The sequence below is a fragment of the Triticum dicoccoides genome, chromosome 3A, assembly GCF_002162155.2.
Source record: "Triticum dicoccoides isolate Atlit2015 ecotype Zavitan chromosome 3A, WEW_v2.0, whole genome shotgun sequence".
NCBI lineage: Eukaryota > Viridiplantae > Streptophyta > Magnoliopsida > Poales > Poaceae > Triticum > Triticum dicoccoides.
In genome coordinates this window covers 108045896-108066915 of record NC_041384.1, presented here as the reverse complement: position 1 = coordinate 108066915, position 21020 = coordinate 108045896, and the positions used below count along the sequence as shown (strand labels likewise).

The following is a 21020-nucleotide window of genomic DNA, read 5'->3' as shown; positions in this document are numbered from 1 at the left end:
GCTGCGACAACCTAGCGTGACACGTGACCCCATTACAATTGCGTTGCAGATCGTCGGGAAGCAACTCATGTGACGTGTGTCCATCCCTCGAAGCGGCTGACGAGAACATGGAATCAGTCGGGAAATAAAAGGTTTTCCAGAAAATTTCACCATGTTAACCAATAGGAAAGGCAAGGATGCTCACTAAAACTGGGCTCGACATTCAAAGTTCAGGAGTAGAGAACAAGCACACATCATATTGCAGTTCACACGGCAGTCAGACAATGAGCAAAATCCACAATCTATACAAGACACAGCAGCAGTCGGTAACGAATAGAATCAGTTGAGATTCACATAATCACATTACAAATTGTTCACATGACATTATTCTGTATTTACGGACCGAGAGGTGAAAAGATCCAGGGCAACACAACATCAAAGCGCACAAGAACAGCTAGGGCAGGGGACGAGCTGGACCAGTTCACATGGTGCGCCCCATAGTCTGCTCCGTGGGTGGCATCATGACGACGACGGAGCGCCCATAGAAGCCAGGGTGGGGAACCCTGCGGCGCAGCTCGCGCCCCTCCTGGCAGAGGGCGCAAGGGTGGCAGAAGTAGTGGGTAGCAAGGTCGCAGGCGACCTCCAGGTGCTCACGCCTCTCCTCATCCTCAGCAAGGCCACCGCAGCACCCACATTGCCTAGTGAAAGCCTCAAAGCTACCCTGTAAACATGCAGAGCAGCCATGTCAGTATATTGCTTCCAACAGCGCTACCATGGGAGGACGGGATAAGTACACAGCATATACAGCAGAAGTTAAGTCTTAGAAATTTGTTTGAACTAGATTAGTCATTTTACAATAGGCAAGTTTCAGCCCCGCGTCCTGATTCATAATGTTCAAGGGTGAAAACTAGAAACAGATATATGATAGATCATTGTAATGCAGAATGAGAGAAAGCTTGCCTCAAGATTGTATCTTCGACGAATAGCTGTACGAGTGGGATGAGAGAACCATGGGGCTAGGCAGTTCCACCCAAAGAGAGAGTTCCCGAGCATATAGAGGCCAGTGTAAGGCAAGCAGCTGTTTGCAAAAGTTCCTGGTGCTGCTGCAAGCCTCTCAACATTGCTACCATACAGAACACATGGCGCTACACTTCCAAGAAGGCCTAAATGATACACAAACACCATTTAGTTAGTTACTTTTTTTCGAGTTTAAATAAAAAGGGCAGGCTCAAAAGAGCCATCACAATAAATCCCGCCCCATGCACTACAACGAACACGAACAACTCAAACATACAAACATCAGATGGCCAAATTAGTTGGCCAGTTAGAACAGGATTGTCATATGTTGTTTAATAGCTGATAACCCTCTGCATACAAAAGTCCAGATGCTTAGGTAGATAACAACATTTAGCACACCACGGGGCTTGGCCCGTAATTCAAAAGGTCAATAATTACTTAATTAGAACTGAACAATGCATCTTATCAAAGGCATGTCTACTAAAAATTAAAAATGTCATGTGTGAGCCAGCTAACAGTAGTTTTAAGATTCCTATACTATGGCTACCATACAGAACACATGGCGCTACACTTCCAAGAAGACCTAAATGATACACAAACACCATTTAGTTAGTTACTTTTTTTTCGAGTTTAAACAAAAAGGGCAGGCTTGAAAGAGCCATCACAATAAATCCCGCCTCATGCACTACAACGAACACGAACAACTCAAACATACAAACATCAGATGGCCAGAACAGGATTGTCATATGCTGTTTAATAGCTGATAACCCTCTGCATACAAAAGTCCAGGTGCTTAGGTAGATAACAACATTTAGCACACCACGGGGCTTGGCCCGTAATTCAAAAGGTCCATAATTACTTAATTAGAACTGAACAATGCATCTTATCAAAGGCATGTCTACTAAAAATTAAAAATGTCATGTGTGAGCCAGCCAACAGTAGTTTTAAGATTCCTATACTATGGCTACCATACAGAACACATGGCGCTACACTTCCAAGAAGACCTAAATGATACACAAACACCATTTAGTTAGTTACTTTTTTTCGAGTTTAAACAAAAAGGACAGGCTCGAAAGAGCCATCACAATAAATCCCGCCCCATGCACTAAAACGAACACGAACAACTCAAACATACAAACATCAGATGGCCAAGTTAGTTGGCCAGTTAGAACAGGATTGTCATATGTTGTTTAATAGCTGATAACCCTCTGCATACAAAAGTCCAGGTGCTTAGGTAGATAACAACATTTAGCACACCACAGGGCTTGGCCCGTAATTCAAAAGGTCCATAATTACTTAATTAGAACTGAACAATGCATCTTATCAAAGGCATGTCTACTGAAAATTAAAAATGACATGTGTGAGCCAACCAACAGTAGTTTGAAGATTCCTATACTATTGCTTAAGTTGCATTCCACTCAGGGCAATATAGCTGAAATTTGAAATGACACATAGAAAATTTAGTGCTAGGGGTTGCCTTTGAAGAAGCAACTTCCATACTCAGAATGAATGTAATGTATCATGACAACTTCACCTAATCATTGAAACAAGTATGCATACTCCTAGTTTTAATGCCTCCAGGAGTCATGATCCCGACCTCCGTTCAATATGTAACACATTTTGCAACTGATACTAGTTCACAGCAACTCAATTCCAATAAAATATTGCGTCCTAACTCCTATCTAGTTCCAGAATTGCCCAAATTTCAAATAAGAAGCAAACATATTACAAATCTTATAACTGCCGTGCACCGAGTCTAACACGTCACAGGGATCTCATTGTCAAAGTTACTAAAATCCCTAGGAAATTGTATGATTTCCGCCAAAATCGAGCTCGATAGAAGAAGCGCAGGCACCTATTCCTGTCGATGCCTACCCCGACCACGAAGCCTGATCCGAAATCGAGAGAGATCTGGGGGCGAGGGGCACGTACAGACTTCGAGGTCGCTGCTGCAGAATTCGTCGTTGCGGCCGAGGCAGGAGAGGATCCCAGAGTCCCAGCTTTCACGCGGCTCGGCGCCGGCAGGGGCGGTGACCGGCTCGCCCATGACGACGGGGACCCCGTCGGCGCAGCCCTTGACGGGATCCTGCGCCGGGGGGAGCTTCTCGTTGGCGGGCGGGGCCAGGAGGGGGCTGGCCTCCTCGTGGTGCTCGTCGGCGGCGGCCATGGCGAGAGGAGGGGGGTGGACGGGAGGTGGTAACCTAGCGCGAGCGGGGTCGTCGCGTGTTGAGGCGGAGGGGATTGAGGAGGGAGGAGACTTGGAGGAGGGCGGAGGAAGGGGGAGCGGAGGGAGGCGAGTAAAATAGGGCGGGGCAAGCGCGTGGCGCCGTGGCGTGGACGCTGGAGACGATGGCTCGCTTCCTTCGCTGTGAAGACAGAGGAGGTCGTAAGTTTTTTTCTTACCTGTGGAGAAGACTTGGCTGGACGCGAGGACGAGTAGGATGAGATGTTTTTTTTTTCAAAAAAAAAGATGAGATGTTTTTCATGAATTGTATATTTTTTGGGCCTTTTGATTTGCGGGACTCTGTAAATACAGAAATAAAAAAGTATAAAATTAAAGTATATTCATTTAAATTCAATAAGAATAGCAAGGAACGTTTGATGTCACAGAGGTAACAAAAAAATGTAAAAAGATGTTGGAATGGATGTTAGATTTCTATGACATGTAGTACGTACCAAAGGTTTCATATAAAAAACTCCTATGGAATCCACTCGTATAATTAAAGGACCAACGTAGGAAAAAAAGTTCTAAGAATTTCCATCCTTTAAAAATCATATAGAATCTTTTTGAATCAAAGGAGCCCTCAGATCGTTGGATCATAAAAAGTAAAAAAGAAACACAAATGATCATTGGATCATCATATCCACCACATGCACACTGGTTCACAGAGGCGTGTGGTCTGACCTCTGGCGGCGCTTAGGATGAGTCTTCGGGCCATGCTCCAGCGGCCTGTCTTTCTCTCGTTGGTGTGTTGGGCAAGAAGCATGTGGTCCTGGTGTTTGATGCGTAAGGGAGGGCGTGAGGGGAGCTAGGAAAACTCTGTCTCGGCTTTGTGCTAGGAGCGATGAGGACGATGCCTCTAGCATTGCAGTCCTTGTTGAAGGCGTTGCTGCATTGCTCCTCTCCTTCCTTCATGATGTCTGTCACGTTGAAACCCTAGCTCCCCTCTTGGGACATACAATGGTGGTGGTTTTCTTGCTGCTGACCTTCTTGGAGGCATTATCTTGGAGCTAACTCGACCGTCGGAGCCAGAGGTAGCATGTTTAGCGTTGCTCTGAAGTGAGATGTATGGATGACGGCTTGAGGCAGAGGGCATGGATGTGCAACAGCGATGGTGGATTTTCTGGCCAGGTTGGCAGTCTCCGGTAGTGAGACACCGGTGGTCGTGATCCTTTTTGCACAAACGTGGACGACATTGTCCTATTATGGCGGTTCTCTGCTTGGGCGCGTAGGCGATGGCGTGGTCTTGCGCCACTAGGTGATTGCCGAGACGAGACCGAGTATCATGGATCTTCATATCCGGCGGCAGCAATGAGTTTGTTTTGCTACCCGGTTCTGCCTCCACATACGAGGACCACAAAGCATAAGGAGTGTGCTGATATGTCTCCAACGTATCTATAATTTTGATTGTTCCATGCTATTATATTCTCCATCTAGGATGTTTTATATGCATTTATATGCTATTTTATATGATTTTTGGGACTAACCTAGAGCCCAGTGCCAGTTTCTGTTTTCCCCTTGTTTTTGAGTTTTACAGAAAAGGAATACCAAACGGAGTCCAATTGACATGCCATTTTTTGATGATTTTTTATGGACCAAAATAAGCCGCCAGAGTAAAAGAATTGGGCTAGAAGAGTCCCGAGCCGTCCACGAGGGTGGAGGGCGCGCCCTACCCCCCTAGGCGCGTCCCCCTATCTCGTGGACGACTCGGAGACCCCCATGACGTGAGACCGACGCCAAAAATTCCTATAAATACAAAAACCTCCAGAAAATAATCTAGATCGGGAGTTCCGCCGTCGCAAGCCTTTGTAGGCACCAAGAACCAATCGTGACCCTATTCCGGTACTCTATCGGAGGGGGGATCCATCACCGGTGGCCATCTTCATCATCCCGGTGCTCTCCATGATGAGGAGGAAATAGTTCACCCTCGGGGTTGAGGGTATGTACCAGTAGCTATGTGTTTGATCTCTCTCTCTCTCTCTCTATCTCTCTATCTCTCTCTCTCTCTCTCTCTCTCTCTCTCTCTCTCTTTCTCTCTCTCTCGTGTTCTTGATATGGCACGATCTTGATGTATCGCGAGCTTTGCTATTATAGTTGGATATTATGATGTTTCTCCCCCTCTATCTCTTGTGATGAGTTGAGTTTTCCCTTTAAAGTTATCTTATCGGATTGAGTCTTTAAGGATTTGAGAACACTTGATGTATGTCTTGCATTTGCTTATCTGTGGTGACAATGGGATATTCACGTGATCCACTTGATGTATGTCTTAGTGATCAACTTGCGAGTTCCGTGACCTTGTGAACTTATGCATAGGGGTTGGCACATGTTTTCGTCTTGACTCTCCGGTATAAACTTTGGGGCACTCTTTGAAGTTCTTTGTGTTGGTTGAATAGATGAATCTGAGATTGTGTGATGCATATCGTATAATCATACCCACGGATACTTGAGGTGACATTGGAGTATCTAGGTGACATTAGGGTTTTGGTTGATTTGTATCTTAAGGTGTTATTCTAGTACGAACTCTAGGATAGATCGAACGGAAAGAATAGCTTCGTGTTATTTTACTACAGACTCTTGAATAGATCGATCAGAAAGGATAACTTTGAGGTGGTTTCGTACCCTACAATAATCTCTTCGTTTGTTCTCCGCTATTAGTGACTTTGGAGTGACTCTTTGTTGCATGTTGAAGGATAGTTATATGATCCAATTGTGTTATTATTGTTGAGAGAACTTGCACTAGTGAAAGTATGAACCCTAGGCCTTGTTTCAATGCATTGCAATACCACTTGTGCTCAGTTTTATCATTAGTTACCTTGCTGTTTTTATATTTTCAGATTACAAAAACATTTATCTACCATCCATATTGCACTTGTATCACCATCTCTTCGCCGAACTAGTGCACCTATATAATTTACCATTGTATTGGGTGTGTTGGGGACACAAGAGACTCTTTGTTATTTGGTTGCAGAGTTGTTTGAGAGAGACCATATTAATCCTACGCCTCCCACGGATTGATAAACCTTAGGTCATCCACTTGAGGGAAATTTGCTACTGTCCTACAAACCTCTGCACTTGGAGGCCCAACAACGTCTACAAGAAGAAGGTTGTGTAGTAGACATCAAGATCTTTTCCGGCGCCGTTGCCGGAAAGGTTAGCGCTTGAAGGTATATCTTTAGATCTTGCAGTCGAATCTTTTAGTTTCGTGTTTTATCACTAGTTTAGTTTATAAAAGAAAACTACAAAAAATGGAATTGAGGGTGCCTCATATGCTTCATCTTTTTAATATCTTTCATGAAAATGATGGAAAGGAAAATTGTGCCCAAGTGCTAGAAGAAGAATGCACTAAAATGTTTGGCACTAAATCTTTGAATGATGAGTATGATTGCAATGTTGTTAGTTATTTGAATATCCATGATGCTAATGATATGCAAAGCCATAAGCTTGGGGATGCTATGTTTGATAAAGATGATATTTTTAGTCTCCCAAGTTTTGATGTGCAAATTTATTATGATGAAAGCATGCCTCCTATCTATGATGGTTATTGTGATGACACATATGCTATAAAGAATAATGATAACCATGAAACTTGTCATAATGATTTTAATTTTCAATTGGATTATGCCTCACATGATAGATATTTTGTTGAGTTTGCTCTCACTATTCCGAATGAGAAGAATTTTGCTTATGTGGAGAGTAGTAAATTTTCTATGCTTGGCAATCATGAAAATAATGCTTTATGTGATGGTTATATTGTTGAATTCATTCATGATGCTACTGAAAATTTTTATGAGGGAGGAATATATGCTTGTAGGAATTGCAATAGTATCAAGTTTCCTCTCTATGTGTTGAAAATCTTGAAGCTATGCTTGTTTTGCTTTCCTATGCTAGTTGATTCTTGTTCCCACAAGTTGTTTGCTCAGAAAATCCCTATGCATAGGAAGTGGCTTAGACTTAAATGTGCTAGTTATATTCTTCATGATGCTCTCTTCATATTTAAAATCTTATCTTTTATGTGAGCATCATTGAAATCAACATGCCTAGCTAGAAAGGCATTAAAGAAAAGTGCTTGTTGGGAGACAAACTGTCGGGGATATACCCCGCGGTATGACCCGGCCGGAGATATGACCCGGCTGGGACTTGGTATTTCATTGGTAAGCCGGCAGATTGTTTAAACCAGAGGTTAAGCCAGTGGGAACAGTTAAGCAGGTTAAGCCGGCGGACACAATCATGTAAGCCGGCAGACACAGTCATGTAACCCGGCAGACACAGTCATATAAGTCAGATAGTTAAGCAGACAGTTAAGTCAGACAGTTAAGTCGGACAGTAAACCGGCTTACGTTAAGAAGCTCAAGACGTTAAGAAGCCCAAGAAGTTAAGAGGCCCATGGTGAGAAGCCTATGGTAAGATGTCAAAATAGGTTAAGTCCTAATCTGAGTTTGACTCTACATGTAACCCGCCCCTTCAACATATATAAGGAGGGGTAGGGCTCCCCAAGAGGGACAAGTTGAATAATCATTAAGTCTAGACACAACTAGGAGAGCCGGAGTTAAGATGACTCCCGGATGATGATAATGAGACCTAGCTACAAACAACATGTAGGGTTGTTACCGGATGATGTTTCCCGGAGCCCGAAGCTGTCTAAATCTTCAGCTTGCGTGTTGCGTCTCTCGATTCCGATCAACCCCTTCAAGCTACCGCTTAGATGCGTTGGCCTCACGACTAAGTCCTCACACTAGGACGGGTCATAATGCCCAACATATAACCTGGGTTTATAACCAAGGCTGCATTTTAGAATAATCGAATATGAAACATATCATACCTATGACATTGAATCACATCATTGGTTTACCAACTTCTTTTTTAGTAAGGGTGATAACCCAAATCTCGAGTACTGATAACTCCTTCCATATTGTGCCGGTTTATGATAAAACCGTGCCGGGTTGTGATAAACACCGTGTTACTCCATAAGAGGATGTTAACAACAAGGATCAAACCGGGCAAATAGTCTCCGGATTGACGTGAACTGTGTTTCGTCAATTGATTGGTTAAAAAACTTTTGTCGGTTTAAAAAACACAATGAAAAGCAAAAAAAACCTTCAAAGAAAAGTGTGAAGCAAAAGAAAAGTTTTATTTAAACTGATCAAATGGCGTTACCATGGCCAAACACGACCAAGCTCCCATTAGGTGTAACTATGGCTCTAGTCAGCCAGGTCCCCAAATGAAACCGTGGCATTTATGCCGACCAAATGGCGTGGTCATGGTTCGGGTTCGACCAAGCCCCCAAGTGATTCTGTGGCCTTAGGCCGATCAAGAGGCATGACTGGTTCAGACATGACCAAGTCCCCAAGTGATCTGGTGGCTCTCGCCCATCAAGAGGCATGGTATTGGTTCGGACACGACCAATTCTCCAAGTGATATAACACGATGCTTTTAGCAAAGCGAACTCAAGGGGTAAACCGGAGGCCGCTTTAGAGCAACTCCGTGTAACCTCACCTGATGTAAAAGAACAGAGACCCCGCTTTATGAAGCAGAAGCCCCCATGTGATCAATAATATGTCAGGCCAGTAAGGCGGGATACCCATGTTTGAACCGCGCATCATGGCAGCAGGTCATCTTTGGCAATTTTTAACTTTTTGCAAGAGATAAATTCTTCTTGAACCGGGATCTTGAACCGGATATTGAGAGCTTCAAAGCTTTGTGGGAGACATCTTTCCCTTGAACCGGATTTTAAACCGGAATCTTCATTTTCAGCCGGAAAATTTTCTGACGGCCTTTAAACCCGAACTTGCGAGAAGTTAATTCCTTTTTGAACCGGACATTTTTAAACTGGATTTGAGCGCTTCAGAGCTTTGGGGGAGAACAGATTTCCCTTGAACCGGACTGTAAACCGGATATTTGAGAGCTTCAGTCAGACTGACTTCCCTTGAGCCGGATTTTAAACCGGAATCCTTTCTGATGACCCGGATCTTCTTCATTGAGCCGGGATTTTGTAACTGTCATATACTTTCTAAACCGGAAATTTTCTGACGGCCTTTAAACTTTCATCAATATAACAGTAGCCTCCAGGACCGGGTTATCCTTCCCTCCATCGTCCTGGGGTTTTTAAATTTGCTGAAACTGGCAATATTCGCTGAGTCATGTCATCGTAGCCCCCGAGTCTCAAAGGTGACTCGAGGAGTTGGCTTGAGGCTCTCCATATTTGACCGTGATATAAATTGGCATAACTTGTATATCATTGGCGTTAATAGCACGATGTGAATCCATAGAAGGTTGAGGTGACTGCAGCGGGTTGTAAATGATCCCATATGAGCCGTGTCAGCAACTCGGCCAATGGTTCCTTCCAACTGGCGATTTGAAGTTAATCAAAACTATAGTGGCGGCGACTTGTGCGCCCAATAAACAGCTCATGCAGACATGTGCGGCCCAGTATGTTGATGTAGACCAGGCCGCGAGAGACGGACGACAAAAGCGACCGCAACATCAGAGGCAGCTCGGATAGATGAACCGGCCGCGGCATTGTAAACCGGTGGGAACGGGGAAGATCGGCACCGGTGTCGTAAACCGGCGCGGACGAGCAAGTCAACCACATCGTGTTGATGTAGTGAACAATTATCCTGCATCAAAAACATCGCAAGCCGGAGTAATTTGTTTTTTGACAAAAACAATATGTGCTAAATTATACTTAGGGGGATATCACTTGATTCACCCGAACAACAGATGAGTCGGCCGTGGCATTGTAAGCCGGTGCGGATGCGTGCACCACCGTGAGGGTAGATGAACGAGTCATCCATGGCGTTTGTAAAGCGGCGCGGGTGGCGATTCAAACATGATGTTGTTTAACTGATGTAGATGCACGAATCGGCGGCAGGTGCGGACGGATGTAATCCGAACATCGGGGCGGCGACTTGCACGTATATCCGTCGAGCATCCTAGCATGGACAAACACAACTGCAAAAAGTGATGTTGATGCGCCCCCTTAGGCGACACCCTTTCGTAACGGTCCTGCAAAAATATTACAAGACCAAGTAATTGTTCTTTGACAAAAACAATATGTATACTAAAATAAACTTTAGATGGATACCACCTGACTCGTCCGGACAGCAAATGAGTCGGTTGCGGCGTTGTAAGCCGGTGCGGACAGAAGAGTCAACCGCAGTGCTGTAAGCCGGCGCTGACGAGCGAGTCGGCCGCCACGTTGGAAGCGGCGCAGACGTGTGCGAATCGGCCGCGGGGGCGGACGACGAGTCAACCGCGTGTGTTGATGTAGCGGGGGTGACGACTCTCTCATCCGTGCTAGTGCAAAAAATAATCCTGGCGCACATCCCTTTGCGACACCTTTATAACGAATAATAGTTCTTGTGGTTTGTGCTTTGTCTCGATTTTTCTTGTGGCTAGCCTTGACACCCCCTTTTTTTAATCGCCTTTATCCAGTGGCATTTTCCTGAAATTGATTGCAGCTTCACGTAATCACGTGACCGAGTACTAGTAGTACTTGGATTTGACTAGTCTTGTCTTCCACGTGATGGATGATGGTCCTTCTTGGAGATTGTGCCATTGTAATTCCATTTCAATTAGCACTAGTAGCAAGTCTTTGGAAAGTCACTGCCATCGAGATATGGGACAGCGGTCAGGCTGCAGCCTTTTTCTTTTTTTAATGTAGATGACTGCAGCTGATCCATAGTATTTTGCCCTTTGACTCCTTGCGTACTAGTAACAACCTCTGGTGTCATGTTGGCTTGATGTGATAGACTGTCTTTTTCTATGATCTGTAGTGCCTTCGTGGCAGAAGAAAAGGCAGTAGTACACGGTTGATTGCTACGGCCTGGGATTTGTGGACGTAGAGCAGCAGCGATTCAGAGTTGATCCGGTTTAAAAACGCGAAGTTGACTCGGAACAGACCGGCGGTTCGGACGAAACTGCAGTGAAGCGACGGTGGCTTGGTGCGGCCGTTCAACCAGGGTTGACCCTCCGGTGAAAACGTTGCCTTGGTAATTTCTGACTGATGGGATTTGATGCCTACGTGAGTGGCGGCTTTCCTGGTGCGGGTCCCTCCATACTAATTAAGGAAAACGCTGCAATCTTTGGCCACTTTCAATCGTATTCCACGAACCGTGTCGGACTTTCTTGGGATATTGAAATCTTCGTGGACGCAACCACTCGTACGTGGCCGATCGGATAGCCGCCCGACACAGTAGTCATCGGATCCGCTCGCCGATTCTCTGTTGACAGCTCTTGTAGCAGTAGTTTTGGTTTCGATGCGAATAATTCCTTCTCTTAATCTTGGCGAGTTATGGCGGTAGCAACGATCCAGCCCTAATGTTCTCTTGATCTTGAATCTCGAATATATCGTTTGACGGTTCGTCGACGATGTAAACTTCTGCGCCGGTTCTTTCCATCCAGCAAATCATGAACTTCTCAATCCCTGAAGAGATCCCTTCAAGATCTCAACACCACCGTGCGCCAGCCCCACAGTGGGCGCCAACTGTCGTGGATTTGTCACGGTAGATGTCCTTAGTGTCAGGACTTAGTCGCGAGGCCAACGCATCTATGTGGTAGTTTGAGAGGGGTTGAGTGGGACGAGAGACGCAGGGCGGATCAACACGCAAGACAAGGATTTAGACAGCTTCGGGCCCCAGGAAACATCATCCGGTAATAGCACTACATGCTGCTTGAGGCTATGTCTCATTATCATCACGAGGGAGTCACCGTAAACCGGCTCTCCTCTTTGTGTCTAGCCCTAAGATTGTTTCTTCTTTTCCTCCCCTCTTTGGGGAGCCCTGCCCCTCCTTCTATATGTTGAAGGGGCGGTTTATATGTGGAGTCCTATTAGGATTAGGACTAGTCTATCTCTAATACGAACCGGATACAAGTCCTGGTCTTAACTCCTTATAAGGTAAATATTCGTCATGCCTTTCTCCTTAAACCGGCCTACCATATTATGAACCGGCCTTCATGAACCGCCTGTTGGGCCACCGGGTCTTGTCGTTCTTCTGACCCGCCTGCCGGATTACCAATGAACCGTAAGCCGCCAGGCCCAAACGGGTCGCCAGTGAGTCATCAAGTCTTAGCCGGGTCTCAAGTAAACCGCCAAGTCCGGCCGGTTTACGCCGCGGGGTATATCCCCGACAACGCCCATCGTGGGGCCTGCGCACAGTGGTGTTGAGTTCTTGAAGGGATCTTTTTTAGGGTTCGAGGGGCTCATAATTTTTTTGGATGAAGAAGAGCTGGTTTGAAGGATTTGCATTAGTGTCAAGTCCATCAGTCCAGACTTAAGATCTGTGAGATTTAAGGATGAAGAGAAGTCAGGGTTGCGCCTTGGCACCACTATAAACCGCCGAGATCAATATAAGTTTTTTCGACGCCGTAGACGTACTGCATGATACGTCAGATGTTGGGATTTAACAACCGGATCTGATTCCTGTTATACTTCACATCCACGTTAGTTGTTTTTCACGAGAGGATCAAGTCACAGGGAGAAATAGAAGTCTACCTGTTACTTTCGGGGATGAAGACCAAGGTCTGCTACAAGTCAATCCATCGATGTCAACGAGTGCTACTCCAGTTAGTACTACGTTTGCCAAAAAAGGGGGAAGATCGTGACGGCGGCTTAAGTTTTTCACCAAAATCAACTACGACTCAGAAGCAGATACATAGTACTAGCTAAATGTCTCCGGCCTTGTTTCGATTCAATCCGCCGGCCACCTCAGCTGCTCCGCCTCAAACGTCTGCTCTGCCCGCCGCACCATCGCCGGGTTCCATCAGTCGCCGCTGCGGATTTTGTTCCAGCCGTCTGTTATCGCCTTGCGGTTTTGCCTGAGCTTCAGATGTCGAGCCGCCCTGGTCTGAGCCACCTTTGCCTCCAATGGCACTACCTTCGTTGTGGCCCAGCACCTCTCCACCACCCAGTCTCTGTGAGCCGGCCCCGCCGGATTGCCGTCTCTCTGTTCTTATCATGAGTCGCCGTCGTCGGGTCATAACCGGCCTTGAGTCACTGTCCCATATTGAGCCGCTGCCGAAGAGTCACCATTACCGCCTGCCAAGTCACTGCAGCTGCTCCGCATACAATCATGTTAATCTGAAGTGATCAGACATGCTACGGCCATAACCCGGACTCGAAATCCATCTTCACTTCCGCCGGAGAGCCGCCCTCGCCTCCCCCTCGTGGACGGATCGCATCAAGTCACCACTGCCATGTTGTTTAGCCTCGAGTCTCTGTTTACGAGTCACCGTCCGTCCTTTGCAAAAGAGCCGCCTCTGATAAGGCAAGGACTAAATCGGTTATTTACTTGCCGCGCTCGGACAAACGACTCTCAGGACTAATCTGATACACTTACCGTCCATGCCAAAAAATGTATGAGCCGGCGTCAAGTCAAAGACCGATCCAGTAGTCAGCATCATATTTTTTTGCTGTTGTTCATATAAAGTGGTTCACCAAGCATTTGAATGCTTTCCACGTAAAAGTTCAGAGTTGGAGGAGGAGTAATCTGTCCAGCAAGCATCTAGTACCAGTATGTGGAGCTGTTAGTAATTTGGTCCAGTTTTTCAGTTACCAAGTGAAAGAAAACCACGACTCGGTTTGGTCAGCTGGCCACGATTCGAAAACGTTGGCCAGAGCTTCAAGTCACGACCGAGTCAGTTGAGCCGCCCACCGTGACAAGTCCATTTGAGCTGCCGGGACCCTGTGATCCGTCTGCTGATACGTCTCCAACGTATCTATAATCTTTGATTGCTTCATGCTATATTATCTAATGTTTTGGACATTATCGGTCTTTATTATCCACTTTTATATTATTTTTGAGACTAATCTATTAACTGGAGGCCCAGACCAGAATTGCTGTTTTTTTACCTATTTTAGGTTTTCGAAGAAAAGGAATATCAAACGAAGTCCAAACGGAATGAAACCTCCGGGAACGTGATTTTCTCACTGAATACAACTCAGGAGACTTGGACCCTACGTCAAGCCAACTAACAGGAGGCCACGAGGTAGGGGGGCGCACCCTCCACCCTCGTGGGCCCCCTGTTACTCCACCGACGTACTTCTTCCTCTTATATATACCCACGTACCCCCAAACAATCAGAACAGGAGCCAAAACCCTAATTCCACCGCCGTAACTTTCTGTATCCACGAGATCCCATCTTGGGGCCTGTTCCGGAGCTCCGCCGGAGGGGGCATCAATCATGGAGGGCTTCTACATCAACACCATAGCCTCTCCGATGAAGTGTGAGTAGTTTACTTCAGACCTATGGGTCCATAGTTATTAGCTAGATGGCTTTTTCTCTTTTTTTGGATCTCAATACAATGTTCTTCCCCTCTCTTGTGGAGATCTATTCGATGTAATCTTCTTTTTGCAGTGTGTTTGTTGAGACCGATGAATTGTGGGTTTATGATCAAGTCTATCTATGAATAATATTTGAATCTTCTCTGAATTCTTTTATGTATGATTGGTTATCTTTGCAAGTCTCTTCGAATTATCAGTTTGGTTTGGCCTACTAGATTGATCTTTCTTGCAATGAGAAAAGTGCTTAGCTTTGGATTCAATCTTGCGGTGTCCTTTCCCGGTGACAGTAAGGGCAGTAAGGCACGTATTGTATTGTTGCCATCGAGGATAACAAGATGGGGTTTTATTCATATTGCATGAGTCTATCCCTCTACATCATGTCATCTTGCTTAAGGTGTTACTCTGTTTTTAACTTAATACTCTAGATGCATGCTGGATAGCGGTCGATGAGTGGAGTAATAGTAGTAGATGCAGGCAGGAGTCGGTCTACTTGTCTCGGACGTGATGCCTATATACATGATCATACCTAGATATTCTCATAACTATGCTCAATTCTGTCAATTGCTCAACAGTAATTTGTTCACCCACCGTAGAATACTTATCTCTCGAGAGAAGCCACTAGTGAAACCTATGGCCCCCGGGTCTATCTTTATCATATTAATCTCCTACTACTTAGTTATTTACTTTGCTTTTATTTTACTTTGCATCTTTATCATAAAAATACCAAAAATATTATCTTATCATATCTGTCAGATCTCACTCTCGTAAGTGGCCCTATAGGGATTGACAACCCCTATTTGCGTTGGTTGCGAGGATTTAGTTGTTTTGTGCAAGTACGAGGGACTCGCGCGTAGCCTCCTACTGAATTGATACCTTGGTTCTCAAAAACCAAGGGAAATACTTACGCTACTTTGCTGCATCATCCTTTCCTCTTCGGGGAAAACAACGCACTGCTAAAAGAGGTAGCATTAGCCTTGCTACAACAGTCGCCGGAGCGGTCTCGCTGTAGCCCAAGTCACCGCTGGCCGGTCAAAGTTGCCGCTGACCTCGTATCTGCCTCAAGCCACTACTGCTCTGAGTCGCTCCTTCCCCGGGATCACCTCGGGCTACCACCTCTGCCTGCGGGCTCATGCACCATCATTGAGTTGCCGCTGCCTACCGCCTCATCGTTGTGGTCGCTTCACCGGACTCGCTTCCGCTCGGATTTTCTCCGAATTGCTTTCACCTCTTCTGCTCCGAGTTAGCCTTGAGCCGCCGTCGCCTCCGCTGTGGCTTGGCCATTAAGCAGCTGAGTTGCCACCGTTTTGCCTCGCTCTAGAGTCGGCTGACTCCGCTCTGTTTTAAGTTGCCGGCTGAGCCGCCCCGTCACCACCGAGGCCTCCGCCGTTGTTGCAGCCACGGCCTCTTGAGCCGCCTGTGGACGGAGCCTCGACTCGCTGGGCCTTGCCCTTTCTAATATGGATGCGCCGAGAGCTACCAGTGCCAGGCCGGCCCTGAACCGCCGTCAAGTCACCGCCATGTGTTAGGTACCAGGTCGATCTACTATTAGCTCTCGTTACAAGCCCGAATTCAAATTACAATCGAATCTTTCTCTCTGTTCTTGAGGAGGAAGAAAGGTAGGTAGGTGGGGAAAGAGGAGGAAGCCGCCGTTCGTTCTGATCCAGCCTGGATGCTGATCCTCTCGTCGCCTGTGGTTAAGTAGCGAGCCGCCAGGCGAGCGGGCTCAATGGGCCCATTCTGGCCCGACGAATCTCCTGTTGGGCTGCGCTATCCTCTTGGGCCGGCTGTTGACGCGCATTGGTGTGAAGCCTTCGACCTCCTTGGCTGTACGTGCGCTGACATCCCCTCCTCCTTGAGAGCTGGCTTGCTCCCAAGCCAGTAGAGCTGGAAAGCGCTCGCGTATGGACTTGGCGTCTTCCCAGGTGGCGCCGAGGATGGACGGATCAGACTAGCGCACGAGTACTTGCTCGCGCCGGCCTTGGGGGGTATTGCGCCAGCGGGTGTCGATGATCTCCACCGGCGACAGCAGTTCCTCCGGTGGGACGGGCAGCTTGTCTTCCACCGTCGTGTTGTTGGAGAGCGCTCGCCGCAGCTGAGAGACGTGAAAGACAGGGTGGACCTTGGCGCCGGCCGGAAGCTCCAGTTCGTACGCGACGGGGTTGATGACGCGGATGATCTTGAAAGTTCCGAAGTAGCGAAGGAGAGCTTGTGGTTGGTGCGACGCACCACCGTCGTTTGAACGTAGGGTTGGAGCTTGACGAAGACGACATCCCCGACGACGAAGGAGCGGTCAGTGTGTTTCTTGTCAGCCTGCGCCTTCATGATGTTGCGCGCTCGATGGAGGTGCTCAGACAGCACCTGCTGCATATGCTTGCGCTCCTTGAGCCAGTCCTTGAGGGAGGGAATGGAACAAGTGGAGGCAGCTTCGATGCCCCAATGTCGTGGTTCATGGCCATACAGTGCGACAAAAGGTGAGGTGCCCAATGAAGAATGAAAGGAAGAATTGTACCAGAATTCTGCGAGGGCGACATACTGGTGCCATTTGCTTGGGCAGGCATGCGTGAAACACCGCAAGTATATCTCCAGGCACTGGTTGACGCGTTCCGACTGCCCGTCAGTCTGCGGATGGTATGGCGTGCTCATGTTGAGTTCGGACCCGATGATCTTGAACATTTCTTGCCAGAACTTGCTTGTGAAAACCGGGTCTCTGTCCAATACGATCACTTCTGGAAGTCCATGGAGTTTGTAAATGTTCTCCAGGTAGGCGTGCGCGACCTTGGCCGCCGTGAATGGGTGGCTTAGAGAGAGGAAATGGCTGTAGCGGGTGAACTTGTCGACAACGACGAGGATGCAGTTGTACTTGCCTGAAGGAGGGAGGCCGTCGATGAAATCCATGGTGACCACCTTCCAGGCACGGTCTGGCACCGGCAGAGGCTCGAGCAGTCCCGGGTAGCGGACACACTCTGGTTTTGCTTGCTGGCAAACTGAACAGGACTGGACGTACTAACGAGTGTGCTCTTTCATCTTGGGCCAGGCGAAAAGGCGACGCAGGTGGTGATAAGTGACTGGCACGCCGGAGTGGCCGCCCATGGTGCTGTCATGGAAAGCACGGAGCATCCGTTGCTGCAGGGCGGGGGAGCCGCCCAGCCAGAGCCGATCATGGAAGTAGAGCAGGCCATCACGCGTGGAAAAATGCCCTTTTGGGTCTGGTCGTTTGGATAAATCTTCCAAAATCTTCTAAACTTGTGGATTTGCGCTATAGCTTGCCACGATGTCGTCCAGCCAAGCTGGGGTGCAGACAGACATAGCTGCGACGGACTCATCAGGGGTGCGGCGTGAGAGCGCATCCGCGGCGGTGTTTGAAGATCCGGAGCGGTAGCAGATCTTGTAGCGCATCCCGAGCAGCTTGGTGAAGGCCTTCTGCTGCCACGGCGTGGACAGGTGCTGATCATCGAGGTGCATGAGGCTTCTCTGATCTGTGGGATGATGAATTCGTCGTTGTGCAGGTAAGGGCGCCATTGCTCCATGGCCATGAGGATGGCCATGCATTCTTTTTCGTAAGTGCAGAGGCTGCGGTTCTTGGGGCCGAGTGGCTTGCTCATGGAGGCGATCGGGTGACCGTCTTGTTGGAGGACATCGCCAACGCCTAGGCGCATGCGTCGGTGTCGATCACGAACTTCTTACTGAAATCTGGAAGTTGCAGCATGGGTGCCGTTGTGAGCTTCAGTTTCAGAGTGTCGAACGCCTGTTGCGTGTCACTTGTCCAGACAAACTGGTGGTTCTTCTTGAGCAGGTTGAACAGAGGTCTTGCAATGATCCCAAAGTGCTGCACAAACTTCCGATAATATCCAGCAAGGCCGAGGAAACTGCACACATCTTTGGCGCATTGAGGAACAGGCCACCGCTGGATCGTCTGGACCTTGCTGGGATCTGTAGAGACACCTCGTTCGTCGATCACATGCCCCAAGTAAGCAATCTGGCGCTGTGCGAAGGAACACTTGGATTGCTTGACTTGCCAGTGGTCGTCTCTGAGCAGCTGGAGCACGCGCGCGATGTGTTGGATGTGCTCAGACAAGGTTTTACTGAAGATGAGGATGTCGTCGAAGAACGAAATGACACATTTGCGCATGACTGGGCGCAGGGTGGTGTGCATGCCTCCGTTGAATGTGGCCGGGCCTCCCGCTACTCCGAAGGGCATGACACGGTATTCCCAGTGCCCGGAGTGTGTTTGGAAGGCTGTTTTGTACTCTTCGCCTTCTGCCATCCTTATCTGATGAAATCCGGCATGCAGGTCGAGCTTCGAGAACCATTTTGCATCGGCCAGTTCATCAAGGAGCTCGTCAATGATTGGTACTGGAAACTTGGCGACCACGGTCATGGAGTTGAGACGGTGGTAGTCAACGCACAAGCGCCATGTACCATCTTTTTTCTTGACTAACAGGGCTAGGGATGAAAAGGGGCTGGAACTTTTTTGAATGATCCCTGCGCCGAGCATTTCCTGAACCTGACGTTCGATCTCTGTCTTCAATTCAGGTTTGTATCTATATGGTCTGGAATTGACAGGCTGCACGCCGGCCATCAAAGGAATGCGATGATCGCAATCGCGGCGAGGCGGCAAAAACATCTGCGAACTGTTCCAGTAGGCGCTAGATCTCGATAGGAATCGGCGCATCTGTAGTACTGGTGCCGTCAAGAGAGCTGAGATGCACTATGTGTGCCACTGATCCTTGCTTGCAAGCCTTGAGGAGCTCTGGTGCGGAGATCATAGAACATTGGGTTTGATCTGAAGCCGTGGCAGATAGCGTCAGTTGGCCGGTTGGAGTTGTAACAGTTAAGACTTGCTCGATCCAGTCAATGTTCATGGGGCTGTGCTGTCTTAACCAATCCATCCCGAGAATTGCATCGTACGAGCCCGGTTTGAGGATCTTGAAATCTGTCCTGAAATCATGCCCCTGGGTTGTCCACTGACACGCTAGAATGTAGGTGGTGCAGGGAATGGTGTTGCCATTGGCGACACGAACGCGGCATGGGCGCGGCAGTGGCTTGGCTTCGGTGAGTTTCGCTGCCAGGGAACTGTCTACGAAGGACGTAGAGCTACTGGAGTCGACAAGCAGCAGGATCTCCTACCCTTGGAGCCAGGCATTCAGCTGCAGTACCCCTGGGTCTGACGAGCCATCTTCAGCCTGACGGGACAGAGTGCAGAGGTTCTCCTCGTCAGAAATCGGTGAAGCTGGTGGCGATTCTGACTGCACGTCGTCTTGGGGAAACATGGCAAGCAGCTCCTCCACGATGTGCATTTGCATCATGGGCGGGCATGTGTGATCCTTGCCCCACCGTTCGCCGCACTTGAAGCAGAGCCCCTTCGCACGAGGAAGGCGCGGAGGGCGGCGACCTTGCTGGCTTCAGGGGTTGCGCGTGCTGCGTCAGTACCGCGACGATCTTCAGAGACCGATGTTGGTGTAGCAGGTCGACTGAAGAAGGGCGGCGGCGTCAAACAGCTCGCGTAGTTGTGGGCGCGCGAAGAGTTGGCGAGGCGCCCGAACGAGTGCTCGCCGTCGGCCACTTCCTCCTGAAGTAGGGCCAGCGAGCGTGCCATGTCCAAGTCCGGCGGTCGTTGAACAAGCACCACTGCTCGGATATCCGGCCGTAGTCCCTCCACAAAACGAGTCAAGAAAAAATATGGGTGAGTGGACTCTGAGTAAGATATAAGATGATTCATCAAGGTTTCAAAACGCTCGATGAAATCTGCTACTGTGGTAGTTTGTTTGACAGCGTAAAACTGTCGAATGAGCATTTGATGTTTGTCGCGCCCGAATCGGGTGCAGAGAAGGGAAGTAAAGGATTCCCAGTCCAGCCCGGCTAATTTCTTCTGCACTGATTGCAGCCAGATGCCCGCAGGACCAGAGAAACTCAAGATGGCCATGGGAACACGGTAGGCGTCGTGGACAGTGAACATCTGAAAGTACTATTCGCAAAGTGTTTTCCACAGCTGTGGGTTATCACTGGTGAACACCGGGAAGTTCATGGATGGTGGTTGACCCAAATTGGTCAGGATGGATGAGGACAGGGGAGGAACAGGGGCCGGGACGATCGGAAGGGAAGGCGTACTCGTGACTGGAGGTGCCGCCAGTGACTCGTGGGTCACTGACGATCCCCCTCCAGTGAAGTCGACGTCGCCGCGGCCATCGGGCCCGTGGAGATCTCCTCGCACTTGTGGCAGAGGAGGTAGGTGATGTGGGATCGCCGCTCCACTCGGCGGTGGTGGTGTAGGCGCGGTCCCGCGCAGCGCCGCGACCGTGGACTCCAGCTTTGCGAAGCGGGCCTCGAGATCTGGCTTCCAGTGGAGGAGATCGTTGATCTGCGTAGATTGCACCTGCAACTGCTTGAGGACGTGGGCGGAGTCGGCCTTGGCGTCCTGATGGAGCTTGTCGAGGTACTCCTTGAGCGCGGGATCCATGGCAGCGACGAATGCTTGCCGTGCTTGGGTTCGCCGGCGGGTGTCCAGGTTTAGACGCGGCGGAGGG

At 48.4% G+C, this 21020-nt stretch overlaps 1 protein-coding gene across 1 annotated transcript; it reads right to left on the bottom strand.

Moving 5' to 3' along the window:
* Positions 1-216: 216 nt before the first annotated feature.
* On the bottom strand, positions 217-3347 carry LOC119267430 (cell number regulator 8-like). Its single transcript, XM_037548814.1, has 3 exons — positions 2929-3347; positions 940-1142; positions 217-700 (listed from the first exon to the last, which is right to left on the bottom strand). Exons 1-3 carry the CDS (start codon positions 3161-3163, stop codon positions 461-463), a joined length of 678 nt encoding a protein of 225 aa, XP_037404711.1. The 5' UTR covers positions 3164-3347; the 3' UTR covers positions 217-460.
* Between the last annotated feature and the right edge of the window lie 17673 nt (positions 3348-21020).